General features: G+C 36.8%; 1 protein-coding gene across 4 annotated transcripts in view; it reads left to right on the top strand.

Annotated features, from left to right (window-relative positions):
• Nucleotides 1-21,038, top strand: part of LOC110142693 (desmocollin-2) — a 35,471-nt gene that overhangs the window by 9,691 nt on the left and 4,742 nt on the right. For 2 of the 4 annotated variants that reach the window (XM_070452781.1, XM_070452783.1), the window contains exons 3-14: nt 64-263; nt 1,321-1,431; nt 2,818-2,973; nt 4,218-4,362; nt 5,529-5,695; nt 9,080-9,214; nt 10,225-10,410; nt 12,098-12,348; nt 12,695-12,828; nt 17,322-17,549; nt 20,062-20,298; nt 20,685-20,812. In XM_070452781.1, coding sequence (XP_070308882.1) covers nt 64-263; nt 1,321-1,431; nt 2,818-2,973; nt 4,218-4,362; nt 5,529-5,695; nt 9,080-9,214; nt 10,225-10,410; nt 12,098-12,348; nt 12,695-12,828; nt 17,322-17,549; nt 20,062-20,298; nt 20,685-20,812 — 2,078 coding nt within the window. Of the gene's footprint in view, nt 1-63; nt 264-1,311; nt 1,432-2,817; nt 2,974-4,217; nt 4,363-5,528; nt 5,696-9,079; nt 9,215-10,224; nt 10,411-12,097; nt 12,349-12,694; nt 12,829-17,321; nt 17,550-20,061; nt 20,299-20,684; nt 20,813-21,038 lie in introns of all 4 variants that reach the window. The other 2 variants (XM_070452780.1, XM_070452782.1) reach the window with 1 other exon arrangement.

The raw sequence follows: 21,038 nt of genomic DNA, 5'->3' as shown, positions 1-21,038 counted from the left end.
TGGTTAAAACTATATATTGCTTTGTTTTACCTTACAAATGACTGCTCTGTGCATTTTCTACAGTTAACCTGAAGGAGTGCTTTAAATCTGCAACTCTCATTCACTCAAGTGACCCTGATTTCCAAATCTTAGAAGATGGTTCAGTCTATACAACACACGCCATTCTTTCGTCCTCAGAGAAGCGCTCTTTTACCATATTGCTTTCCAACACAGAGACCCAAGAAGAGAAGGAGATACCTGTCCTTTTAGAGCATCAAACAGAGGTATGCCCAAGTAAAAAAATGAAGTATAATGAATTGTTTTCTTCAGGTGTAACTCACATGACCAGAGAAGATGTGAATCAGAAAAGATAGAGGTTAGTTTAGCTTGAAGAAGGAAAACCATGACTCAAGTTAACAGTGTTGAAATGGAAAAGAGTGGTTCAACCTAGGTTATCCCAGGTTACAATTTCCTTTTATTTGGGACATAAAAGAAGTTGGCATATGGGACAGAAGGAGAACTTGAGATTAGACATGGAGCAGCTTTTCTTGATCTTTACTGTGGAGTAGGTTTCCAAAACAATAAATATTATTGCTTAAGATTTTCATATGTAATTTGGAGTATGTAATTTTTAAAGATTCAGGAACTCATATGACATGCTAATGACTTACTGTGATGTCCTATTCAGGCACAGGTTTCAGGTACTAGGTTTCATGTATCTTAGCATAATTTTTACTCTTAGAAAATGGAGGACTATTTTAGGGTACGATTTGGATCTCATGCACACATTTGACTTTGTGACACTCAAGATCAAAATGACTTCTGTTCAACCCTTGGCCATTACTCATGACAGCCGTTTGAGAGTTGTCACCATGTTTCTCTCCTCCTTCTGACACAGATCTTTCTGTTGGCCCCCTGGCTCTTCCTAGCTGCTGGTGAGTGCAAGATGCTTATGCTGAATTTGGAAGGGCACCTGTCCACTTAACGTTTTTTGCATATCTCTCCTCCTGTGTTTTTGCATGGCAATGTGGCAACAGTAATTTTTTTTTCCAGTTTTGCTTCTAGGCTTCCGATTCCATCTCTCTCTCTTCCATGTTCCCACCAAGTTATTTTCTCAAGAGGACTGCTGAGATAACAGTTAGGGCAGGGTTTTCTTCATTTTTTTTTAATGGTATTGACATTTCATTTGGTTTTCAAGCACTACCATGGTTCTACGCCTCCCCAGCTAATCCTCATGAGAACAAGAGAAGAAAGATGTATCAGTTTTCAAGTTTAAAAATAAAGTAGCGATTGACTTTATTGTTTTTTGTTGTTGTTGTTTTCTAAATTGAGGTACTAAAGAAAAGGCATTCTCAGGAAAAAGTTTTGAGACGTGCCAAGAGAAGATGGGCTCCTATTCCTTGCTCAGTGCCTGAGAATTCCTTGGGTCCATTCCCACTTTTTCTTCAACAGGTACAATTTACTTTCTTTTCACTGTGAGAGTCTATAGTTTCCATCTTTTTTAAAAATGTGGACAATGAGTATGCACTTATTTTTAAAAATGTGTATGTATGAATATATGAGTGAATGAGTGTGTCTATCATATGCTTAATATATGGTATAAATACATCTCTCTATATCTGCATATACTTTTTTGCAGTTGTAGTCATGTAAAAGCCATTTATAAAACTGTAAAGCCCATCTAGCACTCTCAAACACATGCTTCTTCAATGGATTTTCATATCATCAAGTGTATCTCAGAGCCTGGACGTAGTCTAGAAAACCCCCAAACATCTTCCATAATAAAAGATGAAATTGTTGATAAAAAATCAAATGCCATGGAAAGGAAAGATGGTACACCTTTCCATGGTTTCTTTCCAAGTTCACTATTTAAATCGCACTGGGTCCACATATTCTCTCTCTCTTTTAACTTTCAGTGGAAACCTCAGCAAATCTTTGTGCCTTCCTCCACTATCAGCGGTCACTACCATTCAGTCTAGCTCTTAGGTTTCTGTTCCACCAATTCTTGAATTGGTGAGAGAGAAACGTTGTTTAGAGCCCACCAATAAATTCAGTGCAACTGAGAGAAAAGCATTTTAAAGTTGAGAAAAAAATTTTTTGAAAATAATTGTGAATCATCCTGATAGGTAGTCAAGATCCTACTAAGAGGATGAAAACACTTTGGAAAAAATTCTTTTTGATGTAGGATCTTAGTTCCCTGACCAGGGATCAAACACGTGTCCCCTGCATTGGAAGGCAAAGTCTTAACCTTTGGACTGCTGGAGAAATCCCAGAGAAAATTTTCCTTTTGAATCAAATATCAAAGTAGCAAATTCACCAGGATATTCTGTCATTTCCATTTTCACTCTTTTTCATCCTCCTGTTGAACCCCTATGATAAAGACAATGCTGAGAAATAAAAACTAATTAAGGAAACCACTTTCCAAATGTTTGCCCTGCAGACAGTATACTTTAAATTCAGTGTCTCAAATATTATGTTATATATAATAAAACTTCAGGTGTTAAAAAAATTGACAAAAGGATAACTTTTCATACTCAGAATACTCTGTTTTATAAGACAAGAAAAGTCCAAAATGCTTGATCCATGTAGGTACATGTAGCCTTTGAAAATATTTGTTAGTTATTCTGGAAAACTGGCTTCATTATTTTCCTCATGCCTTACTCTTGAATTTCTCAATTATTAGGCTTATTCTATTGCTGTCTTTTATTCATGCATAATAATAAGTTAAAGAGGATAATTACTTATTGTAATAAAAATGTCAATGTGATTGCAAAATATGTAGATGAGAGTTTTGCTGAAATACAAATTTGTCTTATGTATATACTGTCTACTTTGTAGATTCAATCTGATACAGCCCAAAACTACACTATTTACTATTCCATAAGTGGGCCTGGAGTTGACAAAGAACCTCGAAATTTATTTTATGTAGAGAGAGATACTGGAAACCTGTTTTGTACTCGTGCTATAGATCGTGAAACATATCCATCGTTTGAGGTAAAGTCTAACGTTTACATATTGTATTAGTAAAATTAAGCTTGGCTATTTTGCTTCTCTTCCTCAATTCAATTACTCTTTTCTGTTTCCTGAGTTTTTCATCTGTGCTCTGATAGTGTTGTACAGACCTGATAGTTGCCTGGAAGCAAAAAGAATTTTATAAAATAAATAGCCTTCAATTTTATTAGATTTTTCTGGGAATTACAGTTTTACTATTTCTATTTTCAAAAGAAAAAGAGTACCACTTTTAAGGTAATTATTTATTTGGTGGAAAAGATCTGTGAACCTCTTTATTGTACTGAGAGTGATGCCGTAGGAGATAAGTCAAGTTCAGAAGTTAAGCCTTGGAGCCTTTGCAATGAGAGAAAATTAATTTGTGAGCAAGTAAGGAGCATGGACAATGCTTAACTAGGGTACCTAAGTGTTTTATCATCTAGGCAAACTCCCATGGTGGGATGAGTGTTAATATGTAAGAATTTAACCTAATGTATTGATTTTCCAGCAGGAACTGGTCATTTTTTGGTTAACTCAACTTTAGTTTTTGTGTTTTTTTTGGATGAATTAATTATTTAGTTTTACAATTTCTATGACATGACCTTCTAAGTACCTGTGATGGTCTGTTTTTCTATGACAGCTGTTAGGAGATAAAATGGAATTTAAATTCATATTGTATAATCAAAAGAATAAATTGCATTCCAGACACAATTTATGGCCATTCACTTGGTCCATTTCTGACTCCTCTTTTTAAATTAAAAAATTCTTATGAAGACAGTTATCTAAATATAGCCATCAATATGACTAAAATTCTAATTAGAAAATAAAATAATATCTCAGTTGACTGCACCCGGGGAGTTTGGAATCCTAAGAATTCAGTTATAAAAGATCCAGAAAATTGTATTTAAAACACTTGCACTTGAAACTTGCAAGCAAAACAAAATAGTTCTCAGGACCCTTTCAAGAGAATAATAATAAAAACTGTTACACTCATGAACAACAATATAGCAATGATGGGGAAACCAAATTTATCTATGTTACTATATTAGATAGAATATAAAATGCCATAGTACACAATGAAATCAGCCATCTCTTGTGGCATTAAGATTATGCTCACATTCAAAAGTAGTATCAAGTGGTAAAACCCAAACTGTGATGCTCAGCAGTCTCCAGTTGAAAGGCCAAAGCATAAGCAAGTTTGAACCATATTTTATTTTCGCTTTTTTTTTTCAATGTTACTCTCTTCACAGCTAGTTGCCTTTGCAACAACTCCGGATGGATATACTCCAGAGTATCCATTGACCCTGGTCATCAGAATTGAGGATGAAAATGATAACTACCCAATTTTTACAGAAACAAATTATGTTTTTAAAGTTTTTGAAAACAGCAAAATTGGTGAGTTGCCACCTGGGCAATGTACGGCAGCGTAGTGCTGCAGTTCATTAGTTGACTTTCATCCTGGCCACTGGGAGGTAGCACAGCATTTTACTCTGCCTTTTGCTAGCTGTGTGCAGTGATCTTGGGCAAGTTTCCTAATCTTGACATGCTTTGGTTTCTCCATCTGTAACATGAGAAGCTAACATACAAGGTTAAATGAAGCGCAGTATGCCTTGAATGCCAAGCATAGTGCCTGAAAAATAGGAGTTACTCAATGTTATTTTGCCTTTCTGTGTGAGATAAAAGAAATACTTTAAAGAGATCATGTTTTCTAAATATTCTAAGAGTACGTTTAGAATATTCTTTTCGGAAAAGAAGTTCTTGAGCAGTGGAAGTCTTAGCCTTGAAGAGATCTGCTGATGTTCTATAGTGATTAAATGATAGACTGTATTCTGGACATTGTTGGGCTTCTCAGGTGACCCTAGTGGTAAAGAACCTGCCTACCAAGGTAGGAGATGTAAGATATGTGGGTTCAATCCCTGAATCGGGAAGATCCCCTGGAGAAGGGCATGTCAACCCACTCCAGTATTCTTGCCTAGAGAATCCCATGGACAGAGGAGCCTGGTGGGCTACAGCCTGTAGGGTCGCAAAGAGTTGTACACGACTGATGTGACTTAGCACGCACACACACATGCATTCTGGGCATTGTTATAAAGGTCTTGGAGAATAATATATTTTCTCAATCTCTTGAAAAATGGACCATTTCAACTAGGAGTTAGAATTAGATTTTTAGTCATCCTCTAGGAAGATTTAAGTAAGCTAAGAATTTTCAGAGCAAACTGACCCATATGATCAATTTAAGTGCAGGCTTATAAATAGAAAAAGCCTAAAGAATAATTGAAATTCTTTAGTTAAGAAATACAAAGGCCATGGGGGGATATTATCAACATTTATAAAATTATACAATAAACGTAGTAAATATGGATATGGTCACCAAATTTCAAAATGTTGAAATATTGGGATATCTGAAAGGAAGCGATGCTTTATATGGAATCCTGAAAATGTACAAATGCTATTCCTGTTATTCGTTGTGCAAAACTTTTTTGTGGTAGATAGAGAGGAGTCAAAGGGAAAGTTGGAACTGTAAAGGTTTTGGAAATTAAAGAGGATTTTTGTGTATGTAGGTACTACCGTGGGACAGGTTTGTGCGACAGACAAAGATGAGCCTGACACCCTGCACACGCGTCTAAGGTACTCCATCATTGAGCAGTTTCCAGCATCACCCACCCTCTTTTCTATGCATCCAACTACAGGCGTGATCACCACATCGTCATCTCAGCTAGACAGAGAGGTAACAAATGCTAACAAATAAAACCTGATTTGTTGTTGTTCAGTCACTTAGTTGTGTTTGACTCTTTGCGATCCCATGGACTGCAGCACGCCAAGGCTTCCCTGTCCTTCACCACCTCCTGGAGCTTGCTCAGACTCATGTCCATTGAGTCAGTGATGCCATCCAACTGTCTCGTCCTCTGTCGACCTCTTCTCGTCCTGCCCTCAATCTTTCTCAGCATCAGGGTCTTTTCTAATGAGTCGGCTCTTTTGGTAGTACCTGTGTTTCTCTGTATATCATCTGCAGATAAGCTTTTGAAAAGCATATTGTGAATCTAACAAAAATTATTTTAGGTAGGTTGATGGAGGTCATTAACATTGCAGCATGCTGATTTTGAACTGCTAATTTATAAAATCAAATTTCCTAATATAAACATATTTATAGTTGAAAAAAACAAGAAATGTTGTAATTGTAAAGTAAAACTTGGAATTTGTGGAATTTCCTTATCTACAGATAACAGTGCTTCTCTTTCTATCTGTGTAACTTCATTAGCAATCTCATCTACATTTTCCCCTTACGTAGATTAAATGAAAGTTTATCTCTTGCTGATCTCTGATTCAACATTTTCAGCTGACTGACAGGAATCCTTATTTGAACATTTCACAGCTGCAGTACATCAGCTGTGTATAGATGCAGTACCTCTAGAATTCTTCTTCCTTTCTGAACATGTTCTTTTTCCCATGCTTTTAGTTAAAATGACATTAGAGTATTCTTTGCCTTTAATGATTTTTCTATTTTCACCTTGGCTTTATGTTCTCAACTGGAGAAGGAAATGGCAACTGACTCCAGTACTCTTGCCTGGAAAATCCCATGAACGGAGGAGGGTGTAGGCTGCAGTCCATGGGGTTGCAAAGAGTCGGACACGACTTCACTTTCTTTTCACTTTATGTTCTCAAAATTGTATTTGATGTCTCCTCTTGCAAGTCAAATTACTTTCCAAAGCAAGTTGATATTAACTCCACAATGATCTTACGTTCATATCTATCCATTGTCCCTGTAGCTATCCTAGTTTAGTAGTTATTCATTTTGTTATTCAACTGTTACTCAACTGTTAGCATTTATTTATCTGAATTCTTATAGTAGCTTATCTGGCCTACTTCCTACTTTTATAATCCTTAATTTTAAAATATAGTAATATGTGTTTGTCAGGTTTTCTCTTTGATTCCTAAAACTCATATGAATTCATTTCCTCTCCCATGGATTAGGGAAGTGGTCTGCAAGTTTTCTGGTCTCAGGAGCCCTTTATAGTCTTAAATTTTATTGACAATTCCAGGCTTTTGTTTATATTTATCACTGTTTAATCCAAAAATGTTTCAAACTGATAGAAGTTAAAAAATATATATTTACTTACCCATTTAAGATATTACATGTTAATATAAACAATATTTTTATAAAAATAACCACAGTTCCAAAACAATTTAATGAGGAGTAGCATTATTATACATTTTCCAAATCTGTTTAATACCTGACTTAATGTGAGAATGATTAGATTTCATATCTCCTGCATGCAGTCTATTATATAGTTTTAGTCAAGGTATATAAAGAAAATCCAAGATGACCTGAAGTTAGAATAGAGAGGAGTATTTTAATAGTAATTCCAGATCATTGTGGATAGTCTTCTTTGATATACTACACCAAAGCTTGACAGGTGTTAGTTTGATAAATGCGTTTTGTAGTGTGCACTCTTAAAAAGCCTTGTCTGTGAACTTTCGTACTTTGTCACATCAAAATCCATTGTCTTGTACTATAAGTGACTAGTTTATTTACCATGTGTGGTTTTGTAACATCATGCATTAGTCATATGGGGAATACTGGCTCACTGATTATAGAGATTCTTCACGGAATTTGTATGCTCAGGAAAAGCAGGTTATAAACCAAGTTTTCTTTTATCGTCGAGTCTTAAATAGATTCTTCTGATAAAACACTTGAGAACATTTGACTAATGAAGGAGTCTTGGAGTTCTTCTACCCAAGAAAGCTCTGGACTCACTTTCTGATCCCAGGTTTCTGATTTTTTTTCTGTTGGCCTTCCACGCTTTAATCTCTTTAAGCATCAGAATTTTTCTTCCATCTGAAGATAATCATAGGTTGATATTTAAGTCCCAACCTTTATTTCTGTCTTTCTGTTATCTGCCAGTTGATCATTCCCAATAAATCATAGTTTGCTACAAATACAGTGCATATACAAATACAAATACAATGCTCCTATAAGTATACTAGTCTGAGCTTTTAAAAATTTTGAATAAAATAAGACCATTAATTGTTTCAGCTCTACATATGTGATTGATTATGAGAGAGGAGTAAATTAGGAAAAATCAGGAGTGTAAAAAGTATAGCCACTGAGAAAAATAGTGTTAATAGTTTTATCTTAGGTAATATTGAGTTCAGTGCATGAGGACTAGCAAGTTTAAGAAGTCTAAAGGGAGGAAAGGACTTCCCTGAAAGCTCAGTTGGTAAAGAATCTGCCTGCAACGCAATTTGGTTTTTTAAGAGAAGGGCAACTATTCTAGGTGGAAGGCTAGGAAGTATTTTATATATTTTTTGTCTTATGATAAAAGGTCAATTACTTAGCAGAGGTGTTATTATCATCATTTTATAGAAGAGGAAAAACTAAAGAAAAAGACTTTTCCAACTGCCCAAGATTACATTTGCTATTTTTGAAGTTGGGAATAGAACCCAAGATTCCTAATGTTCATTCTAGGTGGCATTGTTATTAGAGTTGCTGTTAATCCTTCCGTATCTCAATACTTGTGACAGATGAGACCGTTATGAGGGGAAACACGCTTTCTTAAACTAGTGATGAGTCTGCAATCTCTGAAGAATAGAAAATCCGTAAAAAACAGACACTATTTTCCATGAAGAGAAAAAAAATGTTTACAAAGCTCCAGAACTTTCTTCTCATGCTAATTTAATCTTTTAATGTCAAGTAAATATTTAAAATTCACCACTTTTACAAGAGGATATGTTATTGCTTTATTATAAGACTGATATAGAGTCACTGTTAATGTATTTTTGAATGTAAGAATGTACTTTGAATGGAGATAAAGATTTTGATTAATTACTAGGCAATTTTAAGTATGTTATGACAATATTTTTTCTTCCTGTTAAATAATACAAAAACCAAGTTGATTCTATGAGTAGCACTTTAAATTTGAGAAACTACTATATTTTCGTAAATTAATTGAAAATTAGTATGAAGAAATTATTCCTCTGCCAGTATGTGATAACTATAAAGTCTAATAGTGTACTTCTTAAATTTTCAATGCAAGGAAAATTATAGAATAAGTTATGATTTCATTTATAAAGTTGCTTTCACTCAGCAATTAAATTCTTACTTTCTTTTCAGCTAATTGATAAATACCAGCTGAAAATTAAAGTACAGGACATGGATGGTCAGTATTTTGGTTTGCAGACAACTGCAGCTTGCATCATTAATATTGAAGATGTGAATGACAACTTGCCAGCGTTCACCAGTTCTTCTGTAAGTGTGTGATTTTAATATAAGAAAATGTAAAAGGCAGAGTTAACTGCTAAATGTGCACATCTCCCTTCATGCCCCATGATTTCAAATGAAGTATTCCCAGCCATATGTCAGTAGTTTGGACTTGGGGTTTAAAATCATGTAAACATAGTTTTGGGCTTCCCTGATAGCTCAGTTGGTAAAGAATCCACCTGCAATGCAGGAGACCCTGGTTTGATTCCTGGGTCAGGAAGATCCCCTGGAGAAGGGATATGCTACCCACTCCAGTATTCTTGGGCTTTCCTTGTGGCTCAGCTGGTAAAGAATCCGCTTGTAATGTGGGAGGCCTGGGTTTGATCGGTGGGTTGGGAAGATCCCCTGGAGAAGGGATAAGGCTATCCACTCCAAGTATTCTCGTCTGGAGAATACCAGGCCAGGACTGTATATATAGTCCATGGGTTGCAAAGAGTCGGACATGACTGAGCAACTTTCACTTTTACTTTTTAAACATAATTTTTGGAAATTAGAAGAACCAGGCTTAGAAAGATAAAGACCATTACAGCATACTAACACATATATATGGAATTTAGAAAGATGGTAACGATAACCCTATATGCAAAACAGAAAAAGAGACTCAGATGTACAGAACAGACTTTTGGACTCTGTGGGAGAAGGCGAGGATGGGATGTTTCGAGAGAACAGCATGTATATTATCTATAGTGAAACAGATCACCAGCCCAGGTGGGATGCATGAGACAAGTGCTCGGGCCTGGTGCACTGGGAAGACCCAGAGGGATCGGGTAGAGAGGGAGGTGGGAGGGGGGATCGGGATGGGGAATACATGTAAATCCATGGCTGATTCATGTCAATGTATGACGAGACCCACTGCAATGTTGTGAAGTGATTAGCCTCCAACTAGTGAGAAATAAATGGAAAAAAAAAAAGAAGACGAACCAGGCTTACTTTACATGATGTTCTGCTTTTGTGAGAATTACTAATTAAAGTTCTTTTGTCATTTTTTGTTATTTTAGTATGTGGCATCCGTGGAGGAGAATAGAATTGATGTGGAAATCTTACGTGTTGCCGTTCAGGATAAGGATTTAATTAATACTGCTAATTGGAGGGCTAATTATACCATTTTAAAGGGTAATGAAGATGGAAATTTTAAAATTGTAACAGATTCCGAAACCAATGAAGGAGTTCTGTGTGTGGTTAAGGTAAGAATAAATCAGCAAATTAGTTATTTGCAGCTTATAATATGATAGATTAGTATACTGGAGCTTAATGAAAATAAAGGAATTGTAGTAAATTTAGATCTAAAATAGACAGTTAAGTAAATGTAAATACTGTGTTCTTAATGTATATAGTGGGATGACTGTACTCATTTTGGAGAACATTTTGTAAAGGTATGATAGTTTAGAATTATTATATATATGTATGTTCAATTAATATCATTTAGTACCCACTTTGTAATGAATATCTCTGGTTTTTTTTTTCCCTTTTTTTGTTTTAACCAGTATCTCTTAACAATTAAAAAGCTAGTACAGCTTTGGCACCTGTGGGACACAGCCAGGCTTTCCTAGTCCATTCTTTCTATCGCTGTATCAAGGAGCTTCTCCTTCATTACTGAATTTCCCAAATAATGAGTTATTCTTGGTCAGACTCATAGGGAAGCTGTTTATAGATCTGTTCTTTTGGATACAGTGTACATTACGTTCTTAACTTCCTGGTTCGGAATGGGAGTCCTCAACCATTCAAAGATGTAAATACTTCCAAAACCTCTTTCTAATAATCTCTAATTGTCTCAGGAGACATCACTGCTAATTCAGGTGGCAGAGTTAACCCATAAAGTCACCTGAGTTCTGGCTTTGGACAAAACCATAGAAGCCTATGGTTCTGCTGCCTCTTTTACTAGAACATAATTCTATCCTGGGTCTCTGTGGTTTCCCTTTTCTACATTCACAAGGAGAATGGATTAAAAATGATGATTGATTTTTCTTACTGTGATGAAAATTAGCTCAATCTGTGGGTTAACATTTGCTTCAAACAGCAAAGGGATTGTCCCTTAAATCTTGTTTCTTTCTTCCTCCAACCCTGCCCTAATCCTTGGCATTATAGAAAGGACATACATCTCTGTGAGATCTTTGACAGCTCAGAGGCCCAGCCTGGCATACTCTGTGATGGCCTTGATGGGGAGGGGATGTATGTCTAGTTATGACTGATTTGAGCTGTAGTGCAGAAACCAACACAACATTGTAAAGCAATTTTCCTCCAATTAAAAGATAAAGAAAAAAAATTCTATCTTCTGGGAAATGGTTTCACCCATTTTCAATACAGCTACGAATCAGGCAACATAAAATTAACACCTTCCATTAAACTTGGTACTACCCACTTTTTAAAGAGTAATTGGGGTAAAAAAGGTAGAAAAGGAAAGTGCAAAGCGCATAATCTTTCTATTTTCTTGTTTCTTATCTTAAAAACATCTTATAAAATTTGACCCACCTTTTCTACCCTAAACGAGGTACAAATATTTGTATTTATCTCAGGAGGATAGGATAAACTGATGCCCAAATTGATGGAATAGTAAGTTACTGTTGATTGGAGCGTGAAGTCCCAAAAGTAATATTTCAAATAATAATAGTTCATTAAATACTATCTGAAATTGCTGTTAGAACCTGTGATGTTGTGTTAAATTTGCAATTGAGGGATTTTTTTTTCTTTTTTTTTTTTTGCTGGTTCTACCCAAATACTGAATCAGCACATTTGTGGGTATATGTTTAGTATTTTCATGACTCTTCCTGAGCCAGCACTTAGTACGTATTTCTGAAGCTAACTAGTTACACACTAGTTCACATGGCCAAATACTGCATCTTGATCTGATTTTCAACATGCTTGCTTTTGTAGCCACTGAATTATGAAGAAAAACAGCAGGTGACCCTGCAAATTGGTGTAGTTAATGAAGCTCCATATACTGGTAGTTCAAGATCAACCATGAACACAGCAACAATCACTGTTAACGTGCTAAATCAGGATGAGGGTCCTGAGTGTGACCCTCGGGTACAAACTGTTCGAATTAAAGAAAATGTATCAGTGGGAACAAAGAACATTGGCTATAAAGCATATGACCCGGAAACAAGAAGTAGCAGTGGCATAAGGTACTTGTAATTCTATTTTAGTGAATGTCAACTTGACCAGGTTTTTTTTTTTCTTAGAAAAGGAAAAAAAAGTTTCTGTGTACATTGGGCTTCCCTGGTGGTTCAGCTGGTAAAGAATCCGCCTGCAGTGTGGGAGACCTGGATTTGATCCCTGGGGTGGAAGATCCCCTGGAGAAGGGAAAGGCTACCCACTCCAGTATTCTGGCCTGGAGAAATCCATGGGGTCGCAAAGAGTCAGACACGCCTGAGCGATTTTCACTTTTTAAAATGTGTAATTTATTTTGATACTAGGATTGTTATTTGACTTATGATCTGTTTTGTTATTTTAACTCATCATTTTTCACAGGTATATGAAGTCAAATGATCCAGAAGGGTGGGTCGATGTGGATGAAAACTCAGGAGTAATCACCATTTTGAAAAGACTCGACAGAGAAGCCAGAAGTGGTGTATATAATATTTCAATCATTGCCTCAGACAAAGGTAAGGACTTTGTGTTTAAGCCAGCTATGTAGACTCTCAATCATGTACATCCTCCATTTTTAAATTAACAATGTATATTCAGAGTTTTTTCCTCCCCAGATGACAAGTATTGAGGAGTTTGTTATTATTTATTAACTCAAGTTTGCTTTCCAGTAGCACCCTCAATTTTGTATGTAAGTGTAAAATAATTTAGTCATGGAAAATATATGACTAATTTATTAAAATTAAATAATCATTCATTTTAGTTGAGAAAATTAGTAAAATCAGCTTCAATTTATTTATTCATATCTCTTAAAAAATACTTCAGTAGGAAAATTCATTAGAGAGATAATATACTTAATTTCCTCATAGACAGTCCTAAGAGGGCTTCCCCGGTGGTGCTAGTATTAGAGAACCCGCCTGCCAATGCCAGAGACATAGGAGATTCTGGTTCAGTCCTTGGGTTGGGAAGATCCCCTTGAGGAGGACATGGTAACCCTCTCCAGTATCTTGCCTGGAGAATCCCATGGACAGAGGGGCCTGGCAGGCTATAGTCCATGGTGTGCAAAGAGTCAGACATAACTGAAGCAACTTAACATACACAATCCTAAAAACGTTGTATCTTTCTACAGGAAACTAACAATATACTTGGGGGTTAGTATTCTGACACTATAAAATTAGAAAAACAAATACTGTGAATCCACAAAATCATGTAAAATGTAAAATCATTTTCTATGAGCCCTGTAAAGTTGGAATGTGAGCACAATGATCAGGAATGGGATCCTCTTAGTACATAAAATATAATTTTTACCATAACATACATTTGAACTTTGTGTCTCTGTAAAATAAATGTTAATTACAGTAAACATAAATTATTATATTGTAGCTTGCAAAATAAGATTTTAGAACTGACTTTGGAGGATGTTTTAGGTACTTCAGCTTTTTCTAAATTAATGAGAAATGGCTCATATCCATTGATTGATTTGGTAAAGTTGAAATCATTGTTAATTTAACTTCATCCAATTAAAGACTATCCTTAAAGACCTCAGCTTCCTTTGTCCCTTTGTCAAGACATGTTTTTTGGTCAAAGGCAAGTGAAAAGAGAAATAATATGAATATCAAGTCCATTATTTTTACATTTTATATTGCAGTTGGCAAATGGTTTGTTCATTGACGAGATAAAAATTAGTCTGGAATGAGAGATTTTGGATATGATTTTTATTCCACATTTTCCTCTGTTGCAGAGGAGATAAAAATAAGCGAGAGAGCAAATGTTTCATGGCGTTTAGATGAGAGGCACTGTATCATCTTTGTGGTCGAAAATAAATGTGTAATGGGGCCTTTTCCATTCATTTCTTTTGAAGCTGGTCGGGGATAAGTAACTTGACATTTTTTTTTTTTTATGAACTGAGATTGTACTAAAGTATGTTTTTTATTTGTTTTTGTTCTTTACCTTTTAAAAAGATCTATATCAACTCATTCCCTTTGGACCTTCCCCACCCTACCTGCTTCCATATGAGAAATGCTGTCTTCTGTGAGCATTGACCTCTGGGCTTATGCTAAATTCCTCTCTCCGGCTTCCCTACATACAGCACTTGCTTCCTCTTTAAAAAATTCTCCCTCAAGTCTTCAATGTCTCAGCTTTACCACACATTCCTCTCATATCTCTGTACTTTTTGGTTTTACTGCCTTCCCCTCTCCTAAACATAGGTCTTTTTTAAGCTTTGAGTTTAATTTCCCTTCTATATCTAACCTCAGCTGGCAGTTTCACCCAGGTGTCTCCTCTGTGTAGTTGAGTTTTACGCTTCTTCTCTTGTAAGATTCAAACTTTTGGGAGGAGGAGTGTGCTTTCAGATTTGTAAAAACATTTAGCAGAAGAGTGTCATGCATATAAATTGTGGACCACTTCCCAGGACTTTTTTGAAATTGGTATTTACCCGTATAGAATTGGGAACTAGGACTTCCCAAGTGGCGCTAGTGGTAAAGAACCTGCCTGCCAATGCAGGAGATATAAGAGATGCGGGTTTTATCCCTGGGTTGGGAAAATCCCCTGGAGAAGGGCATGGCAATCCACTCCAGTATTCTTGCCTGGAGAATCACACGGTCGGAGGAGCTATAGTCCATAGGGTTTCAAAGCGTTGGACACAACTTAAGTGACTTAGCATGCACACATGCATATAGAATTATATTAATATTAGAAGGTGAGCATTGCATGCATATAATCCAGTAAATAAAAGAATATTATTTATATACTAACACATGAAGAACAGAGCTGTGAAATACCGAGTTAGATGTCTAAAATCTTTGGTTGAAATATTCTATACCAATACTGATCACAGTGTGCAAAAAAAAGTTTATTGAACAGCTCTACACATTTCATGAAAGGGAAACTCAAGCATTTATTACAGTGGTAGAACAGCAAACACTGTAGAGGTAAATTTTTAAAGCCATTACAATTAATCAGATTCAATCAGTAAGACATGTGCTTTCAACTCTGTGGACCCAAATCGAAAGGAATAGTCAAGACATCCTTCAATCCTTATTTTCAGAGAGAGCAGGAAAACACTACGTAGCTTGAGAACCAGAAAAATCTGAGGGAAGAGAATATTCTGTCCTAATAGAAAAGTTTGTCAGGCAGATAAAATACATGTTTGCATATATTCCTGCTACCTTTCTGTCTTTTTTTTTTTAAGTTGTCCAAAGTGAGAGATAGTTCCCTTGTTTCTTGTATCTCATTTCTTCTCTTCTAGTTATCTTTTCTTCTTGCTGAACTACATCCTTTACTAGTTCTTTCAGTGGTGCGATGTGGGTGATAAACCCTATCAGTTTTATTGTTCTGAAAAATATTTCAATATTGTCCTTATGTTTGATTTTGTCATTTGACTTAGTTTAAAATATTGAGTTAACACTTTCTTTCCCTCATTACCCTGCAAGTGGTACTCCATCATCCTTTGGCATTTCTTGCTTATTTTGCTGTCTATTTATTATCTTTTTGTAGGTAATACATCCAGATAGCTTTTGTAGTTCCCTAGGTTGTATTCAATATATAGTTTTAATTCAGTGTTTATGCTGAGAGTTTAGCTTTATTCACCCAGCACTGCAGTCAGATCAGAACATTAAAAAAAAAAAAATCCATGTTTTTAATTCTGGGATATTCTCAGCCAGTATTTCTTTAAGTATTGCTTCCCTCCCATTCTATTTATCCTTTTCTTCTAGAGTCCCTATTAGATAATTATTAGATTATTTCTACTGGAATTTCAGCTGTCATTTGCATTCTTATTTAAACAGTTAACTTTATGTTTTTGAAGATAGTAAATATACATGATTTGAAGCTGTCTTGCATAGAGTGAGTTAATCTTCTGATGAGTGATTTTGTTGGCTTTCCTTTAAGCATTAACCTTGCTCATTCTGGAATTTTAATTTGCAGGATATTAAATAGGAGGTATTGACTTGCCTTCAGCTTCAGGCTTGTCCTCTCTTCCACTTCACCCGTGAGCAATTTTGCAGTTGCTTCCACCATGTCCTTTTCTGTGGCCCCCAGTTCAGAACTGGTTTCTCTAACTTGATGGGCTGTGGCTCCTGGTCAATACAACTGGTCCTGTTGTTGGGTTGAGGTATTGGCTGCAGGGCTCTGCCTGGTCTCCTAGCTTTCCTTAGGAGAGCAGCTTCGTCTAAGACATAGCCCCGGGTCGCAGATGGCACAAGTTTTTTTCATCCTTTTTTCCACCTCTCATAACCATGGCCTCCTTATTAATAAGCAGAAAGAAAAGATAGTTTAGACACACAAGTCCTGGATTTATGTTTACTTTTAGGCTTCACAACTGTGTTACGCATTTGTAGCCAGGACCTGCCCACTTCATCTTCAAATCTCCCAGATTTTCCACTGCAGTGCTGTGTACAAAGTAATTACTCAGTAAGTTTATTGACTGTATTTATAGATGAATTCCTTAGGCTACCTCAGAGTGATTATTCAGGTTTGCGAGTGATTTTCCACTTCTGGGGTCTTTTGTGTGTTAAACGTTTCTGTGTACTAATTTTGTTCTAATCTTCCAAATGCATATCTTATGCCTTTTACCTTTTACTTTTCCTGCCCCCAAATCTTAGGTGCTTTCCACATGCCTTCTCTTTCATTATGTCCAGAACATAGGTCTGTGTATGTGTTTTCCCACCTCATTAAATCTCCTTGTGTTTTGACTATACCAGAAATGCCCTTTTTGGTCCTCTCTTCCTTCCTCTTTTTAAAAATCTGTCAAAACTCACCTCTACAAAAATTCATGTCTATGGCAGCTTTTTAGTGAATGGACAACAAATCTAAAGAGCAGTTATTTTCTGTACAACATATTTGAAATGGATTATGTCTTTCTTTTAACGTACCTTAATGTTATAACCCAGGACTGTGCCTGTTCCTGTCATTTCTATGGTACAAGTGCCTAATAATGTGTAATTTTCAATGTGTAATTGCCTAATAGAAACTCAAAAATCAAGAAATTATATTTTCATATCCAATTTTCTAGATGGGAGAACATGTAATGGAGTACTGGGGATTATTCTTGAGGACGTGAATGATAACGGCCCAGTCATACCTCAGCGGACGGTGATAATCTGTAAACCTGTCATGTCGTCGGCCGAGATTGTTGCTTCAGATCCGGATGAACCCATACACGGCCCACCCTTTGACTTCAGTTTGGAAGGTGCTTCTGATTCAGAGGTACTTAGAATGTGGAGACTGACAAAAGTTAACGGTATGTATTTCTAAATGTTACTCTGTCGTTTTCAGCATCAAAATGTCTAAAATATAGAAGAATAATTCACTGTATGGTAACCACCACCAACAAATGAGTGCGCGTTTCTCAGCGTTGGTGCGGTGGGAAGAGCCTGTTTCTGGTCAGTCCTGTGCCAAGATTCCCTACAGTTTGTGTGAATTCTCCTTCCCATGCTACACGCTATCCCTCCCGCCCCGAAATCACCAGACTAGGTCTGCTAGAACCACTGCCAGGCTGTGTGCCTCCCACCCACACAGATTTTTCACACGACGGTGGTTTCCTTGGTCAGAAGGGAATCCCCATCCTTTGCAGGTGTGTTCCCAGGGACGCGGGCGCTGAGACAGTGTTTCTAGGCTGAATGTTTATCAAGGCGTTTCCTTGGCATCAGTATTCGTGAATGGAAAGGAAACTCAAGCTGAAGCTCAGGCCGAAGGACAGCCTTGACTAACGCATGAGTCATCCCCATTCCTGAGAGGCCATTCCGTTCTGTGCTCTTTTGTGACTCCGCCAGTGGGTTGGGCTGCCTGAGGGGGCATGACCTTTGGCAGGAAGGCCCAGTCCCTGGCGGTGCTGATAGCCTCCCAAGCAGCTGGGACAATACATCCCTGATTGCGGGGGATCTGGGAGTGCATCACAGTGTCCACTGTATGATCCCTTCTCTGCGCTGCACTGACTTCTGACCGTTTCTTATATAATGTTTTTCATGTGGGATTCTTCCCCCACTTGGTCCCAGTGTGTATTTCCGACTTTACCTTTGTTAAAATCTCTGGTGACAAGAATGGCAAAAGCAAAAGGAACTTTTCTCTCCATGCCACCGTTGCCTCACTCCCTACATCAGCTCATAACTTTCCAGCACATTCTGTGTCTCCTGACTGCACAATCTGTGTATCATGTCCTGTCAGCCCAGCTTTCCTGACCCTAACGCTAACCTTCATCTACTGTAAACTGAATGGGAGTTGCCTTTAAAATGCGCTTGAATGGTTTTCATCCCCATGCTTTCAGGGAATATTTCTTGATTCCCTATTATAAGTTGCTGTGTGAACTGACATAATTTTCAGTGTTTTTAATAGCATTCCAATGAGTCCCAGGTGGAGCTAGTGGTAAAGAGTGTGCCTGCCAATGCAGGAGACATAAGAACTACGGGTTTGATCCCTGGGGGAAGATCCCCTGAAGAAGGGAATGGCAACCCACTCCAGTATTGTTGCCTGGAGAATCCCACAGACAGAGGAACTTGGAGGGCTATAGTCCATGGAGTCGCAAAAGTCGGACAGAACTGAAGTGACTTAGCATACCAATGAGTGTGTATGTGAGAAGCAACCTTATATTTAGATGACCTTGCTACTTCTTTGATGTCATAATATCACATCTTTTTGTATGTTAAAAGAGGCGGTAATTTAAAAAAAAAATCCCTACTCAGTACAGTGAAATACTAACAGGATTATGTTGGTCAAAACTGTATTAGTTTAAAGTTTTGCTGGGCTGTGAAATAGTCCAAAAGCCTGGGAAACACTAAGTTGAGAAGACTGTGTCTTAAAGAGGCTTTAGGTCTCATTATACTATTTATTCTTCTTGAGTATTCATTTATTCATGTGTAAAATGGGTTTATAGAGGGAAGTAAATAAGACAGACAATGCAATAGACCATGGTATGTTTTGAATCATACATTTTGGTTTTGTTAGTCTTATTATTATTTCTTATGCATTCATGGACACTGGGTTAATCATGCTTTCTTTTAAAGTTGACTCAATTCAATGATTTATTTTTTTACCCAAGTATTGAAGTTTACATTTAGAGCGTCAAATACGAAATAATAAAAATGTCATGCCGGGTCGGCTAACTGGGGAGGACTATTCTTGGGCATGGGCATGTGTAATCTATGTGTAAAGTAGTATATTTTTGGCTCTGTCTCCAAGACTGTTGAATTTTGATCTGGATATTTTCCACTCTTGACTTAAAGAAAAAAACATCAAAAGGAAAAAATAGAAGGTTGGTCCCAGTGTTTTATAGGATCATGAGAAGAAGTTCCAGCATCATGACTGATGCCTTGATAGTAAGTTCATGGTTTGGCATAATATATGAAAATAAAGTAAGGAGAAACATCTGGAATTCAGACTATGAAATTCTCTGACGAATCATGCATAAAAGAAGATACATGAAAATTAAAATTTTGGTCATATTAAAATTTTTAAAGATATGATAAAAGTTAGTCTCTTAACAAATCTGTTATTTGTGATAGGAAGGATTTGTGTATGAACAGATAAAATATATTACTACAAAAGGCAAAAGACCTTTATACAAAGAGGCCGCATAGACAACCTTGTATATGATCAGAAAGATTTCGTCCATGCACACTTGCAATCATGGAGCACTTGTGCCGTTCCCATTTGGAATATCCATTGTATGGAAATAATAGTGAATATCCTGTCACTAGTTATTTATGCCCAGGAGAAATCAATGACATTCTGTAAGTCATGGTTTTATTTCCTTTCAGATATATCAGCACGTCTCTCCTATGTGAATGACCTCCAGTTTGGAAAATATACAGTCCCTGTCAGAGTCACAGATAGACTCGGCCTGTCACTTGTCACTCCCTTAGACGTGATATTATGTGACTGTGTTACCCCAAATGACTGCACCATTCGCTCAGGTCTGAGTACTGGCATCGGAGAAGTGATACTTGGAAAGTGGGCCATCCTTGCAATATTGTTGGGCATAGCACTGCTATTCTGTAAGTCCTTTCATGAATTTAAACGATAACCTTTAAAGTAACTTTCAGGACACATTCTTAGAATCAACACTGTTACCTATGGCTGCTCATTTGTATATAGCTACATTTCTATTTAATACACACATATTTAATTCTTATATTGAAACTGCATGTTGGTATCATATCAGCGCTGTCGTAATTGCTGCAGACATAAAATTCAACACAAATACAGCACTGAGTGTGTCCTTGTTTGTGGCGTTATCCATTTAAGGCAGGCTTTTCTAATGGATGCTGCTTTGACTCAAGCAATAGTATTTATGTTTTCCAGAAAGTTGTTTTTGTATTTGTCATCATAAATTCACAGCATTCTTTTATGATAAACCAAAGTCATCTCTCTCATCCTGCAGGTGTTCTATTCACCTTGGTCTGTGGGGCTACTACTGGGGCAGCCAAAAAACCAAAAGTATTTCCTGATGATTTAACTCAGCAGAACCTCATCGTGTCAAACACTGAAGCTCCCGGCGATGACAAAGTGGTAAATTGTTTGTCTTTTCAGAATAGGTACAGACGATAGGAATTTCCCTGGTGGTCAGTGGTTAAGACTCTGCACTTCCACTGTAGGGGGTGCCGGTTCAGTCCTTGGTCAGGGAGTTAAGATCCCTCCTGCCATGTGGCTCAGCCAAATAGTATACATTCAAACAATAAATTTGCCTAAACAACTGTAGTGATCTTTTCTGGGAAAAGTTCTGTTGAAATCAGAT

Source organism: Odocoileus virginianus, chromosome 22 (assembly GCF_023699985.2).
Source record: "Odocoileus virginianus isolate 20LAN1187 ecotype Illinois chromosome 22, Ovbor_1.2, whole genome shotgun sequence".
Classification (NCBI taxonomy): Eukaryota; Metazoa; Chordata; class Mammalia; order Artiodactyla; family Cervidae; genus Odocoileus; species Odocoileus virginianus.
Note: the sequence above shows the minus strand (reverse complement) of the source record. Positions and strands in the feature narration are given on the sequence as shown.